Source organism: Meleagris gallopavo, chromosome 26 (assembly GCF_905368555.1).
Source record: "Meleagris gallopavo chromosome 26, MGAL_WU_HG_1.1, whole genome shotgun sequence".
NCBI lineage: Eukaryota > Metazoa > Chordata > Aves > Galliformes > Phasianidae > Meleagris > Meleagris gallopavo.
In genome coordinates, this window is record NC_139429.1 from 2,134,066 (window position 1) to 2,153,887 (window position 19,822).

Here is a 19,822-nt window from a genome sequence, read left to right on the forward strand (position 1 = left end):
GCTCCAGCACCCAGCAGGCCAGCTCCATCCCCTGTGCCAAACCCATTGGGATGTCAGTCAAGAGAGGTGTTCCCAGCAGGGTGAAATGTCTCAAAGTTCCGAAGGCTTCAGATGTATTGGTCCTGGCACCACGGTGCTGATGCCATCTGCAAACAATGGTGACCTGCTGCTTAATGGTGTGGTTTTGGTCACGCAGGTGTTCCCATAGTTACTGGGCTCTTTATGTGTTTTTTGGGTAACTCTGATGTTGTCATGGTGATTGCCACGTTGTCAGTTTGGTTTTCATCTCTTGGTGAACAAATGCATCCGTGTGGCAGGCACGAGACTTGTCTTGCCTCCTGTTAAGCTCAGGAAAAGTGCTGATGAACTGCAGTGAGTGGCACCAAGGGCTCACTGCTATCCAGAGCCAAGGGCTGCATCCAACTCGTCATCCTTAACAACCCTTGATAGACTTTTCTGCCACGGTTTTGTCTAATTGCTCTTTGATTATTGCTATAGTATGATGGATTCTGGTGTAAGGCTTAAGACGGGAGGCTGCCAGGGTAGGAAAACATTATGGTTTGGCTTGATGGTGTATCTACTCATAAGAGGGCTGATCAAAAGGTCTTTATAGCGGGAATCCCTCATTAATCTTAGGATTAGGCTCGGCAATGAAAGCAGGAGCCCAGCCCTGCCCCACAAGCGCAGTGCTGCATTGTTGCTGGGCCAGCAGCACCTGGAGGGGCATGTGATGCTTGGAGGGCCCCATCCTGCCATGACCCAGCTGTCCTCAGTGAGCAGCTCTGTTAACCTCTGCTTCCTCCCTGGGAGAGGTGAGACAGCAGTCCGTCGCCTGGCAGGGCTGAGGGGAGGCTAAATGCATTCAGGACGTGAGGTGCTTGGGTGAGGGAGTAATCACAGCTTGTATATGCACTTAAGATAGATGAGACATGGTGGCCTGATGTGGCAGAGGTCTCTTGAGATCGTCTGTCTATACATCAGCAGCAAAGCAGCGGAGGGACTCTGGGAGAAGTGTGGTATATTTGGATTTATTGATTCTCTCTGGCTGTTGGCAGGGCTTAAAACAAGAGGAAAAGCTGCTGAAAAAACATCCAGCTTGAGGAGTTGCATGTCCCCAGGAAGGGGACACGTCCCCTCCATTCAGATGTTTGTCCGTTGAGTGCATTGCTTGCTGCACTTAATCTTTGCAGATCCTTTCTGGATTGCAGGCAGGAGATGCCTTGGAGCCTGGAAAGGAGGCACTGAGAGAAGCAAGGGGAATCCTTGTCCCCAGGGAAGGCTCCCTGTAACCATGCCTCAAGTTACCACTTTCACTTAATGACAGAGAATTTTCTCTCTGCTGGTCATTTTGACAGGGAAATGACTCTCACAGAGAGCAGCTGATTTGTGCAAGCCTACTGCTGTGTTCCTCCTGGATCTTATGTATGTTTTTACACTGTCTCTTGGCTCTTATTGAAGGTTCAGAAGGCAGTGGAGAAGGCCAGTGCACCTGTCTTGCCTTTCTTGTCTGTATTTAGATGACATTTAGTTGTGTGAATCTTCTTGAGCTGAGCAAACGCCAGAGCCAACTGCAGCCTTGGGGAAAGTAGGGGTATGAGCCCCAAAGGACTTTTGAAAATGTTGTACGGGCCATCAGCAGTGGTTTGTGAAGGAATTGAACCTCTTGTGTCTGGAGCAGAGAACCAACCCTAAGCTGCATCGTTGGGTTGGGTTGGGTTGAGTTGAGTTGGGTTGGACTGAGTTGGATTGAGTTGGGTTGAGTTAGGTTGGGTTGAGTTGGGTGAGGCTGGGTTGAATCTGAGTTGACTTAGGTTTAGTTGGGCTTGGTTGGGTTAGATTGGGTTGACCTGGACTGGGTTGGCTGCTCTGTCAAACATGAGATCCCATCTTGCCTTGTTGTATGTGTTCCCCTGATCTCAGAGGCCTTTCTCCAGCGCTGAGGCCCTGACTGCCTGCAGAGGCCAATGTCCAGGATCTTGCAGAGGCTCAGCCAACAACCCTCATCCTCCTTCCAGGAGGCACTGCAGGCCTGGGCTCCAGCTAAATTAACTGAAGCATTTCAACAGGCTCCAATCCTGTCGGCAGCTCAACCGTCCCCTTGTTTACTGTTGAAATAATTACTGCTTTGCCATAATATTAGCTCTGAGCCGTGACTCCATTACCATTATCGCCGGAATATTACCCATTTATTATCTCCCAGCAACCCTGGAAGATGAACACTAGGCTTCAGAGACCAATTGTTTTACAACAGACAGGATCTTGGTGTGCATTGTTTAATGAGGTAAACTACATTATAGCCGGCATTAATTTGGCTGCAGTGCACTCCACTAAATCATTGTTAACCTGTAAATCTGCCACCCATTTTGATGTGCATTTAATCAGTGCACTCAGGACAGATCCACTGGGAGAAGGGTCACTGGTGGCTTATTTCCATTGGTACCAGTGTGGCACGGGCAGCAGTTTTTGGCCAAGGTGAAGGCGGTGCTGGCTTGCAAAGTTCTTGTGCACACGTTGCAAGCAGCAATGGGATCCTGCCAGGAGCAGGAAGAAGATTTAGCCCCCAAAAGCTTGCTATGGGAGCAAGATGGGGTAGGAGTGACTTAATCCTGGGTAACACATCATGCATGTTGGGTGCTGAGCTGTGGACGGCTCTTTTTAGAGATTCCCCTCCAATGCTATGCCCTTGTTCTTCTTGCTATTGTAAAGCAACAGGAGATTGTGTATATGTGTGTATATATATAAAAGTAATATTTTAGTTTCTCCACATGGTGGAAATGAACCCGCTCAGCTGATTTGTTTGCATATTTGGCACAGCCGCCTTTACAAGATGCATTTTCATACAAAAATAACAAGACCCCTACCAGCTACAAATGAGGCAATGCCTTTCCATTACAGAAAGGAGGGGAAAAAAAAAACAAAAAAACCTCTGTGCTTCAGCATATTCCCTAAGCACAGCTTTGCAGTGTCACACTTTCGCTCCTCACCAGAGGCAAAGCGTGCTCAGCTCCCTGAGACTGGGGGGCTGCACGCAGACCTGGGATGCTCTTCCCAAGCAAAAAGCAGACAGCTCTGTCTGCACCCCAGGTTCTATCCCTGAGCTCATCCCATTGCTCACCGCCTTCCCGTGGCGTTGCAAGAGGCCTCGATCTGCCTTTGCACCGTGCCCAGCACAAGGGAGCCGCAGCCCCGTGCAAAGCGATAGCAAGAAGAGAACAGGAGATTTATTTGTCTGGTTCCTGAGCCGACCCATTTGCATGACAATCTCGTAAGCCCTGCATACACACAGCAGCAGGACCGGGGAAGTTTCCATGTGCTCCCAATGCGGACAAAAACCCCAACGTGCTGACAGCGTCGGCTCGCCGGATTTTCTGTCTCTTCTTTAGCAATCAGAGCTCTCCCTCCTTCCCTGGTTCATGCAGGGCTTTGTGTCGCTGGCTCGGGATCTGCCTTTCACTCGGCTGGCATTTGGAAGCAGAGGAAGAGCAAGGAACGGGAGTGTCTGAGATGCAAGAGATCTCCACACAAATTAAAACCTTTTATCAGCCCCTAATAGCTGTGCAAACTAATTATATTTGGGCCAAACTTTGCCAGAGACTCCCTCGAGGTATTATTATAAAAATCTGAGCTGTGGAAACGCGTCCCCATTCTGTCAACACCAGGTCGCTTCAGCTGTAGAAAACTCGTCTCATTTTAGCTCCCGTGATGCGCTTTGCATAAGCCATGGCAGTTGTTTTGGGGGAGGAGAGAGCCTGGCCAGGCTGTGTCACACATGGGCCAAGTCCTCCCACCCCATCGTGGTGGCTTTTGGAGATACAGGGATGTGTCCGTCCCTGGAGGGATGGGAGGTTGCAGTGAGTTTGGTGCGTCTGTCCTCTTCTGATCATAGGGTCAGCATCACCAGCATCTCACCCACCGTGGGCTCCACTGCTGGAAAGGGTCTGCAGCCACGTGGGCAGTGTGAAAATGCTCTCCTTGGTGCCTGCACTTTGCTGGGTACGTTCTGGTGGTCTTAGAGCTGATTTCCCCCAGATCTGTAGAATCATTAAGGTCCAACCATCCGCCTACCACCAAAATTAGCCACTAAGCCGTGTCCTTCAGTACCACATCTACAGGTTTCTTTAACACCCCCAGGGACGGTGACCCCACCACCTCCCTGAGCAGCTGTGCAGTGCATCACCACTCTTTCAGAGAAGTTTTTCCTAATATCCAACCTAAAATTCACCCCCTCCTACCCAGCATCACGCTCTGCTCCCTTCCTTCCCCGTGCTCACGCTGAACCAGGCACCAAGTCCCAGTGCACCCCAGTGTCAACAGGTGGAAGCAGCACATGGAGATGCTTTGATGGCATCTCCTGACAGGTTTGTCCCCTGTTCCCATGCCACCGTTCCCCTGCCTGCCTCATGCTCTTCCTCTGTGCAGATTGCTGGCTAATGGGGCGGAGCCAGTGAGAGTGCTCTCTATTAATGGAGCAGAATATAAACAGAATAAAGCCTTCATTTCCCAGGCTGTGATTTCATTATTAATATACTTTACAGTTCACAGGTTGTTCATTTGCTTCCATGTTTTCTCAGCTGGTGTAATCTGCGGCTTGGAGTGAGAAGAGTCATAAAATTTCCATTTCCAGTTGAATGTGCGTCCAATTCGCCGTGAAATGTTTCTCTCTGTCGTGAATATTAAGTGCACGAGGAGTCAGTAGCTGCGGGATTAGGCAGGGCAGGTTGCCAGCCCGTGTTCCACCTCCTGGGGTTGAGATGCTCACAGTGTGGGAGATGCAGAGGAGGCGGCTGCAGGAGGACCAGCGGTGTCAGGGCAAAGGAAGGGTGGCAAGGAAAGGGTTATGGACAGAGGGAATGAGCATGTGGTGGAGTGAGGAGGGACAAAACACACCATGTGGTGGAGAGACAGAGAGGAAAGTTGGGGAGTGGTGAAGAGACTGCAATGAGGGATGTGATGGGTGAAGGATGACTGAGACCTGGTAGAGCCAAGCTTTGCTCCTCCATACAATCATAAAATCATTAGCGTTCAAGAAGACCACTGAGATACTCAAGCCCAACCCACCCCACTGTGTCCACTGCCCACATCCTTCAGTACCACATCCCCACTGTAATAGAACACCCCCAGGGATGGTTACCCACCACCCTCTTGGCAGCTGTGCAGTGTAGCATTACTCTTTTGGAGAAGAAATTATTCCTAATACCCAATCTGATCCTGCCCTGCATAGCTTGAGGCCATCACCTCTCCATCACACATCTCTGTCCACAGCCCTGACGCTTGGCAAGGAAAAAACCACACTGGTGTGTGCTCCATGTTGTAAGTCAGCCTGGTGCTGGGCCAGCACCGTGGGGTTGGGGGCTGTGCCTTTCCACTACCCCAGTGGGTTTCCTCATCTCTTGTGTGCTACCATGGGCAGGAAGCTGAAATGCTTCTAGTTCAGCTTCACACAGGCATGCTGTGATGGAAGAGAGGGCTGTGTGAGCACATCTGGAGCACAGCTGGCCCTGTGCAGGCAGGGTGGCACAGCTGGAGGCGGTGATGGATGCCCGCTGCCCGGCTGTGCAACAGCAATGCGGGGTGCAGCATCTGGCTGGATCAGTGCTGGTGGGAAGGGGACAAAAGCAGATCCCGGTGTTGTGCCCAGATCGTGGAGCAATGTTTCTGTCCAGCTCCTTGCTGAAGTGACTCCTGCCATGGCACTCTTTGCTGCAGGGAGAAAAAATGCCTCTTCCTTTCCCATCTTCTCACGGTCAAGTCAAGATAATAATAGTCTTTTTCTGATCCCCTGAACTTTCCCATCTGCTTGGTAAAACAATGGCAATTCTTTTTCCTCACAGTCTCTCTCTCCATCTCCCTCTCCTTTATTTTTATATGATTTAAAGCTGCAGCAATGCTGTAGCCCGGGGGTTTTCCCCTTCCTGTGCTACACTGCTGTTATTTAGAATGACTTTTCCCTTACATAGCAGTGCCTCTTGCTCCCTCCCCACCCCACCTGTCGGGTGCTCATCCCATTCCCATTCTCTCCCATTGCCCAGCATCACCCATTCCTGATGTTCCTGGCACCATGCAGCCTCCAGACCCCACTCCCCATCCGCTTTCCCTGGGATCACAGCACCCCCAGACCCCCAGAGGTGTCGTGCCCACCTGTCTGGCTGCTCTCCATAAGCCACAACACTGCGGCTGATCCTCCAGAAATGGAGACATCAGTGCCATAAAACATGAGGGACAGAGCGAGGCCACTGGGCTGGAAAATAGCGTGTCTGAAAAAATAAAGACAGGCTAAAGATGATGGAGGGGCGACAGCCGGCCTCACCTGGCCTCAGTTCTGAGGTTAAGAGCCAGGCTGGGTACTCCTCATCCCGGGTGAGCTGGGGTGAGTTGGAAAATATCCCCATTCCCCAGCAGCTGGCAGCCAGGCTCAGCATGCAGGGAAAGTTTCCCACATCCGTGGGACTTCTCTTGCCAGTGCTCTGAATGGATTTAGCCAGCACTTGATGCTTATTTTTTTCACTCTAATGCCATTATGCCACTTGCTTCCCATCCTCGGGATATTTTCTTAATGCGGCTGAAATGCAGCTTAGCAGAGGTTACAGCCATTTAAATGCTTCGGATTGAAATTACGTCCTAAGAGCTTCTCCTGCAGGGAAAGCCTTTGGGTTTAGGTTTGCAGCCAGGGGGACTTTACGGTCCTGGATGCCAGCAACTGTTTTTTGGAATAGCATGGAGGAGAATGGGGAGAAGAGGGACGGGTCGGTGCTGGGGATGCTCCATCCTGAAGTGCAGTGTCAGTGAGCACAGTGAGATGGGTTGGGCTTGAGGATCTTAATGGTCTTCTCCAACTTTAATGATCCTATGACTGGAGGGCACTGGGGGAATCTCACCATCGTTATCCCCACTGCGATACCTGCAATAGTGAATGTGGACCCGCGTGGCATTTTTTTGGGTGTTTTGCAAACAGGAGCAGCTCGTTTCTTGGTGTTAGCCAGGGCCAAGCCTTGCGCTGCGCTGCTTCTCTTCCAGGCAGCACAAGAGCTGCCAGCAATGGGACAGGCTCCAGGAAAGCCAAGTTGCAACAGGATTTAATGGAGGAGCAGAGCTCCTGCAAACAGGATGCGTGTCTTTGTCTGAGTGATTTTCTCCCGGAGCATCTGTCACTCTCCAACATCTCGGTATCATCGCAGCAAATTATTTAAACACTACCCACTGTACCCCATCTGTCAGGCAGCCCTTCCTCGTGTATGGGGCCCTACCTTGCTGCCTCTCCAAAGGAACTCGCCGGCAAAGGCTGAGAGCCAAACAACAGGACAAATTAAATCAAAAGCACAGCTTCGGCACCCAGGGGGAAAATGCACATCAGCTTTGACTTATTGCATGGCGCACGCTTACAAGAGAGAAGCAGCGGCTTTTGTCACTGCGAGGGGCCATGAAAAATGAATTAGGGCCGCTGCTGGGAGAGGGCATGCAGGAGAATCCTTCATTCTGGCGACGCTGTCCTCTCTCACCTTGCGAGCGGCAACGGGGAAAAAATAGTGGGGAGGAAGGGAAGGGAGGAAGGGCAAGGAGGGCTGGGGCTGGGGGTAGCAGCGGGGACTGGGAGGGAGAGGAGCCTTGTGCCATAGGGTCACCCACTATTAGCTCGGCTCATGGTGCTTTGTGTGGCTCATTTACTCCTGAGTTAGAGCCTCCTTCAAGGGTGGTTGGTCCCTGAGTTGTTGTGTTTTGTTTCTTTAAATATTAATTTCCATAATCCTTTTATTTCCCAATGAACTACTTCTTGCAGACAAAGGGCTTAATGCTCCTTTTTTATTCCTGCGCACAAAGAAGTTGCATGAAGCTCACAAACATCCGTGTGCGAGAGCAGCAGTGCACAGAGTCGCGACGTGCAGAGCTGGGGGACAAGAGAAGTGTGCCCAGGTCATCGCAGGGGTCACAGCCACGTAGGAACATAAAATCATTAGGGTTGGAAAAGAGCCCTGAGATCCCCAACCCCAACCCATCCCACGTCCCCAAGTGCCACATGGCCACGGTTCTGGAGCACCTCCACAGGGTGACCCCACCACTCGCTTGGGCAGCCCGTGTTTTCTCTTTGGATAAGAGATTTTTTCCGAATATACAACCTGAACCTCCCCGGATGGCGGTGAGGTGCTCGGGAGGGCAGCCCAGGATCCCCATCCTCTCCATCTCAGCGCTTCTGACATGCCTTTTGGAGATGGGAGATTTGAGAGCTGAAGGCCGGGAAGCACAATAGAAGATAGACTGCTTGTACCTCATTGTCTGGAGAATAGATGGGCTGCGGGCTCCCGGAGAATAGGAGCTGCCACTCAGGCAGCTTTAATAGAACAGGCGGCAGATAGATTTCAATAAAAGAAATGAGTATAAATATTGTTAGCGCAGAAGAGAGGGAAAGTGAAAAAGATCTTGTTTGACTAGTCACAGTGGGAAACTTTCAAGGACTTTTAAGCTAAAAACTCGGCACAATGGTGCTATAATGGGCAGCTTGGCTGCATCTCACGACAGCGGCGAGGCGAGCGGGATGGGCTGCTGCATGGCATGGGGATGCAGTGACACCCGAGGGGTTCTGCAGGGAGCAGGGAGATGTGGTGTGTGCGTCTGTTTAATGGCAATCTGAGTTGTTGCAGGACATCCCTATCCTTTGCAGCCCGCAGAGATGATGTGGGAGCAGCGTGCCCGGTGGCTTTGTGCACCAGCAGCCCTTGGAATCCTGCTAATTAACACAAATAACCACAGTGTGGGGTGAGATAGTTCTTTCCTTGTTGTCAGGAAACTTGAAAAAGCTTGTGAGGGGTGAAGAAGAGCGGGGTGATGGTTGTGGTTGTTCCCACCCCAAGCTTTGTAACAGGGTCACCCCTCCAAGGGGCTGCAGATGCAGCCCGAGGCATTGGGTTGCAGTGTGCTTGGAAGGAAGGACAGAGTTGTGCTCTCCTGGGTCGATAGGGTAATCTTGAAGAAATCATCTTTTAATGATTGCTTTGGATGGTTTCCAGCAGGTTAATTACCCCACGTCTTCCTCCATTGGAGCATGGGGAGTCAGAGCTTGGGGTGAGTGGAGGTGATGCTGCTGTCACGGTGCCATCGGCCAAAAGAACAAGGGAACATCTTGCAGTGCCTGAACTTGGTTTGTGATGTGCTAAATGAGCAGTCAGTAGTAGTAGGGAGATGCTGAACAATAAGAGGGGCAGCAGGAGCCTCCCCAACCTTTGGCCAAGGGCATGGGATGGGTTCAGCTTTCGTTCTTCTTCACCCAGGTGCACAGAGCTGGGTCACTCTGCAATCAGGTTTGGGGCATGGTGGTATTTAGGGGCTTCCTTCCTCTTCCTCCCCCTCCTTCCCTGCACAGAGGAGCATTGCTTTGCTGCTAACTCACCCGCACCGTGTTTCCATACACCAGAGGAGAAGGGGGGAATCAGCTCTCGGATGCTGGCAATTCCCTCTTATTACCTTTGTATATTTTATTTATTTACTATAAACTGTTATAAGAAGGCCATCACCGCCGTGTCAGTGTGACATGTGAAATAGATGGCTCTTGGTTTTAAGAGCGTCACTCTGAGCCGGGAGTCTGCGCGATGTTAATTTTTATTGCCAGAAGTAGCCATAAATTGATAGCTCAGAATTGCTGTAGGGGCTGTAATTAACTAGTTACTATTTCACCTCCAAAAGGAGCAATGTTTCACACTCTTACTTTTACTTATCTGGAATCGGCCACTGTCAACATCTGCTGAAGCCAGTATAAAGATTTATAGACCTTGGAGGTAAATATTGACTAATGGGCAGCTTGGCTTAATGTTCACCTTGAAGGACAATAAATTGTGCTATTGATTGAAGCTAGATGTCAATATCTGCATTGTTGTAAACATTTTAATAAAATTATCTCCATAAAATATTCCCATTCTCAGGCTAGCCCGATCGGTGCATGGCCATGACTCAGGAGCGGCACTGGGAATCTGGGCAACCATGGGGAGACCAAACCCATAGTGGGGCCATTGCTGAGATCCACGGAGGTGGGAATATGGCAGCTCTGCAGAGCAAGGTGCATGGACGTGGTGTGGGCACATCGCAGCGTTGGGAGCTTGCTGGGTGTCGTGTGCTCTGCCCTGATTAGTGCAGGGAGAAAGGCAAGGAGCTGGCGTGATGCACGGGAGCAAAGAGGTGCACAGAAATAGGAGAGCAGCTCTGCTTGCTGCAGGGCTGGCATTGCCTCGCTCTGATGCTGGCATTGCAGCAGTGCTCAGCCAGGGTAACTGGAAGTGACGTGGCCCAGAGACCCCAACGCTGTGAGCTGGGGGACGGTGGCGCGTAATTAATTTGGGAACATGTGTTTGCTTTCTGGTGAGTTATTATCTTGTCAGAGGCTCAGTGGAAACTAACAGGTAGGAGGAGGCAGAGGGGAGCCCAGTCAGGCCTAGCAAAGGGGAAGCAAGAGAAGGAGGAAGGCAAGGAAGGAAAAGACGAGGCCCCCGATCTCCCCACACGTCATCTCATCCACTCTGTGCAGGACCCCAGGCACTGCTTGGATGTCTCTTGGAGCTGGATTTCACCTCCGTGGTCCAGCCAGCACCTCTGTCCCAGCACTGCTTGGCCAAGCTCTGCTCTGCTTTGCGGTGCCCCTTGGCCCTGCTGGTGCTGCTCCCCGTGCCCCCGTTTGCACCAGGTTAGGTCATCACCCTCTGCCTTTGAGGGAGGGTGCTGTGCCTTTGAACAGTCAATGGCTGTTCCATTTCTGGCCTGGGTTGTATTATTATTAATAGTAATAATAATGGGTGCTGGCTGTGCCGGTTTTGTAGCTCCTGAGGAGATGAGAGCACGGTGCCATTAATTCCTGCAATATTTCAGCAGCTAATTGTGCTCGAGCAGAGGCAGCCCTGAGAAGTTCCCAAAGTCACTCTGGGCATTGCAGGGCTTCTGCTGGCTTGGGGCTGCTGAGCTCCAAGGAGTTTCAGAGGCAGGAGGAGTCCGCACCATTGGAGACCCACAGAGTAGCCCTAAGAAGTCTGATATACGTGAGACCAGTCAGAGGATGACTCCCATCCAGAATCTGGGCTGGGCTGGTGGTGCCCTGATCCTAAGCCTCAGGAGCTCAGCTTCCCCAAAGCAGCATCACCAGCCACTGAGGACCCCAACAACCATGGGGCAGCAGTGCATGCACGGAGCTGATTTTCCTGCCAGGTCCTTTGTGCAGGAGGGGATGTGAGCCAGAGCTGTTGTTTCCTCGCATACCACGCTGATTTTTGAGCCCATTCATTTCCAGTGCTCTCAGCTGGAGCAGCACATAACAAGCAGCATGGCTTCACTCTTTATTTACTGCCACTTCCCCATCAGAAGCAGCTCTCAATATAAAACCCAAGAAGTGGAGAGCACCCTGTTTGTTAAGCGCTCTGGCAGAAAGGCAGTGAAAGGAGATGGGGCACGGCTCAGCAGGTGCCTCCATCCGGGTACAGACTGGCAGAAATCAGCTCTGTCATTGCTGCAAAAGTACAAGAGGGCATCTCGTGTCCAGACCACTTCAGTGCCTGTGTGAACGTAGCCACCTGAGCTGGCCTCTGCATGTATGTTGAAAGTAGAGCAGGTAAGGGAGAAAGGGGGGAAGTACTGTGTGCAGGGGACCCTCCTCTCCCATGGACCTTGGTGTGGGATCGCTGCACTAACAAGGCTGGATCCATTCCACCTAGCAGCAGTGGTCTTCATCTTAGCGTCATCATCGTTATCTCAGCAATAGCATTGCATGGTGGTACCTTAGCAGGCTCTGCATGTCAGGGCTGATGGCACAAAGCCAGACCCCAAACCTTTGCATTTTGTCCCTCCAGAAGCCGATTACCAGGCACTGACTGATGTCAGACTCCTGCACTACTCCGACACAAAGGCTGGGAGCCTTCATCTCTCCCTTCCCCAGCTTTTCCAGGTGGCAGGCTGACCCTGGCCGTCACTTCACAAAGTCCTTTGCTGGGTAATGAAACGCGCCCTCGCTGCCTTGCTCCAGGATCAAACCTCAGCAATGCAGTGCTGGCAAGTGATGATTTGGGGAAGGGCCTTTGCCGAGTTCAGAAGCAGAGCTTTATTGGGGTCTTTGCACAAACCGGAGTCAGATCTGCACGCAGAGCATCCGAGGGCTGCAGCTGTGTCGTAATTCCATCGGCAGGCAGCGCTGTGCTACTGAGAGCTGATTCTAGGTCAGCCGGAACAGGCAGCTTGTTTCCTTCCCTCTCTCTCCTTTTTGCTGCGCAAACTGCTGCTGGATATAAAACTGTAATTTTTGTGTCTCCAAAGGGTATCGATTTTGGGGTAACGCCTTCATATCTCGCCCTTCTGCTGCGCTAAGTGCTGATGAGCTCAGCGGTTTTCACTGCCAGCCGCTCCGCTGGGAGCTCGGACGCGGGGCTGAGGATGCTGCAGGTGGATGGCAGCCATCCATCACGGCTGTGTGCATGGGAGGACTCACCTCACCCCTGGATGGGGTCCGTGGATGGGGGGTGGGCACAGCGCAGGACTGTGGGTTTGTGCCGGTGACGCTGCAACTGCAGCTTGGGCATCAGCATCTCAGTGGGTACCCGGAGTGCTCGCTGCAGGATGTGGCACTGTGTGGTGGCATTCAAGAAAACACATCAGGCTCGAGCCCTATTCGCAGATCTGCACTTATGCAGCTCAAAGCAGCTGCATTCAAAGTAGTCCATATGGGCAGTGTGTGACTGCGCTCACTATTTTGGACCAGTGGGAAGAGCTGCTCTAAAGGTATCGTGCTGTGGGACGCAGGCAACATTCGCTGTACAGTTTGCATGCACGTGTTAAGAGCAAGATGTGCCCGGTTGGTTGCCCAAGCATGTCAAGCCACAGCATTTTGGGTCACAGCAGTGCACACCGGGTGGGAAGCGAGGGCTGTGCTGGTCGCATCACCGCATCCCCTGGGAGCAGGGACCTGTGCTCGGCCTCGCTGCCATTGGCACTCACTCCTGGAAACAGCTGTCCAGAGCTAATTTATTTCCTAATGCTGCAGCAGTGTTAATTTATAAATTACACTGGTAATTCGAGCTATTATTAATTTCAGATGGTGTAGGGCAAGCTTAATTAAAATATGATACCAATTGCCACACATATGTACCAAGGACTACCGTTTAAAATTTATAGGAATATTAAGTGTGACACTGGTCGTGGAGATGCTTCGTGCTGTAATTATCGTGTCTGAGCTGCAGGAGAGCTGAGAAAGGCAATGGGGAAGTGTCAGGGAAGAGAGGAAGATGCCACTTCCCCATCTGGGGCTGGTGGTTCCTGGGTGAAAGGTGCTTCTCTGGAGCATCCTAATTGCTGTGGTTCTTTGTGTAACTCGGTGTCTGCTGTAAGGTCTCCACGCTGGAGGAGCTGGATGGTTTTGAGCATTGAGTGGCACGGGGAGAGGGATAGAGCCCTTCAACTGAAGGGCAGTGTTGGTACTGATGGTGTAGGAGTAAGCTGGCTGCGATTCAGTGAAGCTGAAAGATCAGAGAGAGGCTTCAGGGAGAGTCCAGCAGCACCTCGGGGCAGGAAGGTGGGATGGGATGAAAACCCCCTGCCCATCCTGCACACACTGGGGACATTAATATGCAGCAAGTGATGCTGTCAGTGGGGCTGGGACCAGTGCATCTGGCACCTGTCTAGCAGGGGTTTCTTGTAGTAGATGGATGGGACAGCATGGTAACCCATGGTGACAGCATGGTCCAGCTGGTGACCACAGGTTGGGCATGGGCTCACCGTGCCCCCCTCGCTCACAGCCCGCTCCCTCCACCCAACAGCCGTGGGCTTCATCAGTGAGGACGAGTACCTGGAGATCACAGGCATCACACGGGAGCAGTCGGGCGAGTACGAGTGCAGTGCCTCCAACGACGTGGCTGCGCCTGTCGTCCAGCGAGTCAAAGTCACCGTCAACTGTGAGTAGCCGTGGGGAGCAGGGACAGCCCAGGGTCACTTTGTCCCACCCCGAGGGGGATGCATCATTCACCTGCCTTTGGTCTCATCGCCCAGCCTGGCAGCAGCAAGTTTCCAAGCAGGTGGTGCTCTGCCCTTTTATTCTCCTTTGTGTTTTTTTCAAGCTCCATTTTTTTCCACCTCTTCCTCAGCTGTCTCCATCAACGTGAGTTTTCCGCCTGTGGTGAGATGCTGTGCTGATAACCTCAGGGGAGAGGAGGGAAGTGAGCAGTAAATAGGCATTTCTTCTTTTTGAAAAAAAAAGGAGAGAGAGGAAGAAAGCAGCACTGTTTGTGCTCATAAACAGAAGTGAAGACCCTCCAACCTCCCCAGACTCCATTCTGGTCACCCCTGGAGCTTTTGGGCATCAGGGAGAACCAGGGAGCGCTGGTCCTTGGAGGATGCAGGGATGTGGTTTGGGTCCCCCATCTGCCCAACCCTTTTGGACAGCAGAACAAGAGTTGCAGGAGCTGGGCATAAGCTTGGAGATGATTTTTCTCCTTCCATGAGATGGGGAAGAAAAGGAGAGAGAGGTGGGAGGCACCAACCCCCAGCTCCGTCCTCCCCACAGACCCGCCGTACATCTCGGATGCGAAGAGCACCGGTGTGCCGGTGGGGCAGAAGGGCATCCTGATGTGTGAAGCCTCTGCCGTCCCCTCCGCTGACTTCCAGTGGTACAAAGACGACAAGCGGTAAGAGCCCGGGATGCCCCATGGGGGTGGGAGCCACACACTGACCCTTCCCCCTTTCCCCCCCCATGCTTTGCTGTCATCCCCAAAAACCCGCAGAGCGAAGTCGACGTAGATCCAGGGCCTTCCAACACCTATAGGTTGGGATTCGTAGAATCATTCAGGTTGAAAAAGACCTCTTGAGATCACCAGTCGAACCCCATCCCACTGTGCCCACTGCCCACGTCCCTCAGTGCCACATCCCCACTGCTCTGGAACACCCCTAGGGATGGTGACCCCCCCCACCCCCAGGCAGGTGGGCAGTGCAGCATCACTCTGTCAGAGAAGAAATAGTTCCTAATATCCACCCTGAACCTCTCCTGATGCAACTTAAGGGCAGTACTTCTCATCCTAAATCGTAGGGGGGTGCTTCTTTCTTGGTGCCATCTCCATCACTCCTTCTGCTCTCTTCCCAGGCTGGCTGAAGGACAGAAAGGGCTGAAAGTGGAAAACAAAGCCTTCTTCTCCCGACTGACTTTCTTCAACGTCTCTGAGCAGGACTACGGCAACTACACCTGCGTGGCCTCCAACCAGCTAGGAAACACCAACGCCAGCATGATCCTTTATGGTGAGCAGCACTGAGGGACTGGGGTGGGGACTGGGCACAGCTTAACGGAGTGACCACCAGTGTGCGAGACCTGCAGTGGAAAGCTGGGGCTTCTGGAGTGATGCATGTTTCTACTCATCCTTTCTAACCCAGAGCGTGTGTGAGCACAGGGGAAGCATCAAAACCTCCAAACCACCCTCCTGACTGCGTAGAGGCACTGCTTAGAGGTGTTGGGCACTGTTGCTGTGTTTGGGCATCAGTGCAAGGCAAGGGTCTAGCTGCAGGTTTCCATTGGCTTGCTCTGGCAGATGCCAAGGAGAAGCAGGGCTTTGGAGATCCATCCTCTCCCAGCATCATTCCTCATTATGACCCGCCCTCACTCAGTTCTGGGCTCACTTTGGATTTGCAACAATTATGTGCAAAGTGCATCGTTGTCCACCTCTTCTACATCACCTTGTGCTGGGGACACCGAGGGGGAAGCCCAGGGGAGGCACGGTGTGGCATTCCTGCCCATGGGTAGCAGTGTCCATGGATGACATTAATAGCAGCCCTTGTTAAACAAACCACAGGATGGAATTAATCACTGCTAAGAGGGTTTAATGGAAAGCACCAACTTGCTCCTGGCATTGCAAACCCTTTCCTAGCATGTGTGAATTATTTAATTATGCCTGGAGAGGTTACAAGAAACCCCTCTTCTGCAGGAAAGGCAGGGTTATGGTAGAGCAGGACACTGCTCTTGTAGGTGTGCAGTGGTTGTAGGCGTGCAGTGATTAAGAAAAGGAAAACAAGATAGCAATTAGCACCTTGTGCCAGCAGAGTGGCTGGGAAGACATCTCTGGAAATGTGGTCTCTCTTTCCTGCTGTCCCCCCATGTATCTGTGCAGAAGGCACTGCCCATCACATGTCTGCTCCTTTACACATGTTGGGCTCAATGAGCACCTGCGTGCTGCTTGCATCCTCATCTTCTGTGGGTACCAGCTGTTGCACTGGGTTTCCCCACAGATCTCTTTCCCTCACTGTGCTCAGGGCTGTGCCCACAGCCCCCAGGTAGCTCCAACCTTGGGTGTTAATGAGCATCACAGTCACTTCTGGAGGAAAAAGTCGGTGCTGTAAGTGACAGACATTAGTTGTTACCTGGCTGTTAAGCCTTCATTAGGGTTGCTTAGAAATGATCTCAGCTTCTTCCCCATCGGGCTTTCTGATAATTTTGGTCACCAATGACCCCATTTTTCAGGGAGAGGGACAGGACACCTCAGGGCCACATGGCTCTGTCCATGCTGTCCTGCCCTTGGGACCGAGTGTCCCACATGGCCTGGGCCATCTGTGTGATTGTAATCTCTGTATTGTCTTATGGGATGAAAATCTCACATATCCTGGGACCCCATTCAAGGGTTGCACAGTGCAGGCTGGACAAGAAGCCTCCAAGTTAAGAAGGACTCTCTCTGCTGGTTGTTTAATGAGAGCTGCCAGTTACTGGATTTTCCTCCATTAAAGACACTTGGAATGGCTCATGCCATAATGGGAGCGTGGCCCCATCACCTTGTGTGCAGCCCTGCTGGGAGCCAAATCCCCTTACAGTTCCCAGTGATGTGCTGTGCTACCTGTTGCAGGAGAAATACCCAATCTGTGTGGTTTTGGGGGACAGTTTTGTGTGCGTCCCCTCTTCCTTGAGGCTGAGTGAACTATTCAGGGTTCTCCTCCCCCAAATGGAGCTTTAATCCACGTCAGCACATTGACGTTTCCAGTGCCTTGCGACTGAGGATAGTGTAGAATACATCTTGTAATCCTTTCCTTAATCTGTTTTTTCAGGGAGGTCAACTGGTGCTTTATCTAACACGTAGCAATTCTTATTACAGGCCTTCCACCTAATTCAGCGGCTCATTTGATGCTGTCTTTAATGTGATGAAGTGCTCTGGAATCAAATAATTTTCTTGAGTCAGGAAAAAAAAAAAAAAAAAAAAAAGAAAAAGAGCTCTCTACTGCTCCCTTTTCGTGCAGTCCATGTGGATTCCCAGAGAGTTTGCATTAAAGCCACCCAGGAAGCTCCACATGGATGGAGGACAGAGGCCCTATAACGATCATGACCATGCATTTTCCCATGCCAAGAGCAGGCTGAGCAAAGCACCTTGAGCCTGCCATTGCCTCTGTGCCTTAACCTTGACTTGTTCTTTGATTTTTAGAAGAGACAACAACCGCTCTGACACCCTGGAAAGGTCAGTAATGATGAGCCTGCAATGCCAGCAATCCCCCCGCTCCGTGTTCCCGTGGGTCCCTCCAGCAATATTCAGGGAGCAGCTCCCCTAAACCCCATTGCTCCAGCTCTTGCAGTGATAACTTTGGGGCTGCTTGTGGCTTCCCCATTGCTGCTTAACTGTAGCCACATGTGTTTAGCTGCATTTCTGTTTGGGTCTTTAACATGCCCACCTCCCATCTCTGCATGCTACGTCCCCACTGTCCCCTCCACTGCTCTCTTCCCCCCGTCTCCAAGATACAGGCAGGGATGGCTTGGTGGTCCTGTTGGCCAGTGGTGCTGCAGCCAGTCCTTCTTCCTCTAGGATGCTTTTAGTGTTGCTTTAGTGCCTTTTTTTTCCTCGGGATGTGGTAGGGGTGCTCTTCCTTGCGTTGCTGCTCTTACCGATCGATCGATCGCTTGCCCTGGGGACCACTGCCATCCTGATCTGGGGCTCTGCAGCCACGTGGCTCCATTCATAGTGCACTTAGTGGCTGGTATTGGGATGACCTCAAGATATTGGGAAGAGTTGGAGGCAGCACGGAGCTGCTCTTGACTCCAGAGCCGCCCAGTGCCCAGCTTGTTAGTGATTTGGGGCTTTGTGGGTAGTGGTGTCTGTAGGGGTGCTAGAGGATGCTGCAAAAGGGAGACCTAATGGAGAGTGGTCCTCAGTGCCCTGAGTGAGGGGACATCTCTCGGGATTACAAAAGTGAGAACTGATCTGATCCTCCCACATGGTCCCAGTTGGGCAGTTCAGTTTGAGGTGTTTCTGCCAAAAAACACCAACTTGGGAGCCCTTCTCCGTGGCATATTTTGAGATCCTCACCTGTCTGCCTAAGCATGGGGGTCTCTGTTGTTACAACCCACTTCATCCTTCCTGCAGAGGGTCACAAGGTAGCTCTGGGGAGGCTGGGTGCCACCAGGAGCTGGGTGCAGTGCTGCACATGGAATCATTGAATGGTTTGGGTTGGAAGGGACCAACCTCCACCATGGGCTGGTTGCCTCCTACCAGCTCAGACTGCCCAGGGCCCCATCCGTGGCCTTGGGCACCTCAAAGCATGAGGCACCCACTGCTTCTCTAGGCATCCTCTGCCAGTGCCTCATCATCCATCTCCTGGGTAGTTTTTATAGAATCATAGAGTCATCATGGAGTCATAGAGTTCTAGAATTACAGTGTTATATGATATCCCAGGTCGGAGGATTAAGTCCAATTCCTTGGCGGTACTTTTGGTGTTCCTGGGTGGAAGCTATTGCCTCCAAGTTCAAAGAACATTTGGAGGAGCTGGAGGAGGTTGCTTTGTGGTTTTGCAACCAAGACAGGCTGGGGATGGGACATGGGAACCAGCACAGGACACACGGTGGGGTTCATGTCCCAAACCCGAGGATGGGAATGGCTGCACCATGCAGCTCTCGGTGGTGACCCCAGTGTTTGTAATAGCACCGGGGCCCAAAGCAGCGTTATTTTCTCCCCCCTCCATTCCCTCCAGCTAACAATGCGGGTGTTTCTCCCCCCGCAGGCCCCGGTGCAGTGCACGATGGCAACAGCGGTGCGTGGCGGCGAGGCAGCTGTGCCTGGCTGCTGGCCCTGCCGCTCGCCCAGCTCGCCCGCCAGTTCTGAGCCCCGAGGCGGCCACGACCACCACAGCAGAAAGGAGAGGAAGAAGATGTATTCACTGTTTCTGAAAATAATCATAAGAATTGAGAGAGTTGTCCGGCCAAGCCTTCTGGGGGAGGGGGAGAAAGGAAAAACACGCAAAAAAAAAAAAAAAAAAAAAAAAAAAATTAATAATAATAATAATAATAATAATAATTCAAAGGGAATTTGGAAAGGAGGGGAAAAAAAAAAATTATCCAAGGCTTCCTGCTGAAGACGCAACGCGACTGAGTCTTTTTCTTTCCTCTGGTTATTTTTTTCGCCTGCCCCTTTTTCTGCCCCGTTTCGTCGTTCTCTGCTATGGGTCAGTGTGGGGATGGGACAGCCCTGGTCCCCTCACCATCCCCGCTCACCCGGAGCCCCTCCGTCCGTATGCGCAGGTTTTTTTCTTCGCCGAGATTTCCCCGTCTTCTCATGGACTGTGCCGCCATTTGTGTTCCGAAATATATATATATATATCCACATATACATATATATATATATGTATAGATATATAGATCTTCAACAGTTACACCACACCGCCACGAACGGAAAGGGAGGAAGGAGAGCAGTGCCGAGCCACGTTCATCGTACGCCATGCGGACATCGTGAATGATAAGGGTTAATTTTATTAATTATATTTTCTGATACGAGCCTAGAACTCTTAGTTCCTAAAAAACAAAGATGCAAAAAAAAAAAAAAAAAAAAAAAAAAAAAAAGAAAGAAAGAAAGAATGAAAA

At 51.6% G+C, this 19,822-nt stretch overlaps 1 protein-coding gene across 9 annotated transcripts in view; it reads left to right on the forward strand.

The window, feature by feature from the left end:
- The window catches only part of LOC100547960 (protein CEPU-1), a 294,126-nt gene extending 274,304 nt beyond the window's left edge, over window positions 1–19,822 (forward strand). For 3 of the 9 annotated variants that reach the window (XM_085209226.1, XM_085209228.1, XM_085209229.1), the window contains 5 exons: window positions 13,752–13,907; window positions 14,516–14,636; window positions 15,089–15,240; window positions 17,400–17,432; window positions 18,967–19,822. In XM_085209226.1, the coding sequence (XP_085065352.1) occupies window positions 13,752–13,907; window positions 14,516–14,636; window positions 15,089–15,240; window positions 17,400–17,432; window positions 18,967–19,067 (563 nt within the window). In that variant the 3' untranslated portion in view covers window positions 19,068–19,822. The remainder of the gene's footprint in view (window positions 1–13,751; window positions 13,908–14,515; window positions 14,637–15,088; window positions 15,241–17,399; window positions 17,433–18,966) is intronic. The other 6 variants (XM_085209227.1, XM_085209232.1, XM_010723615.3 and 3 more) reach the window with 3 other exon arrangements.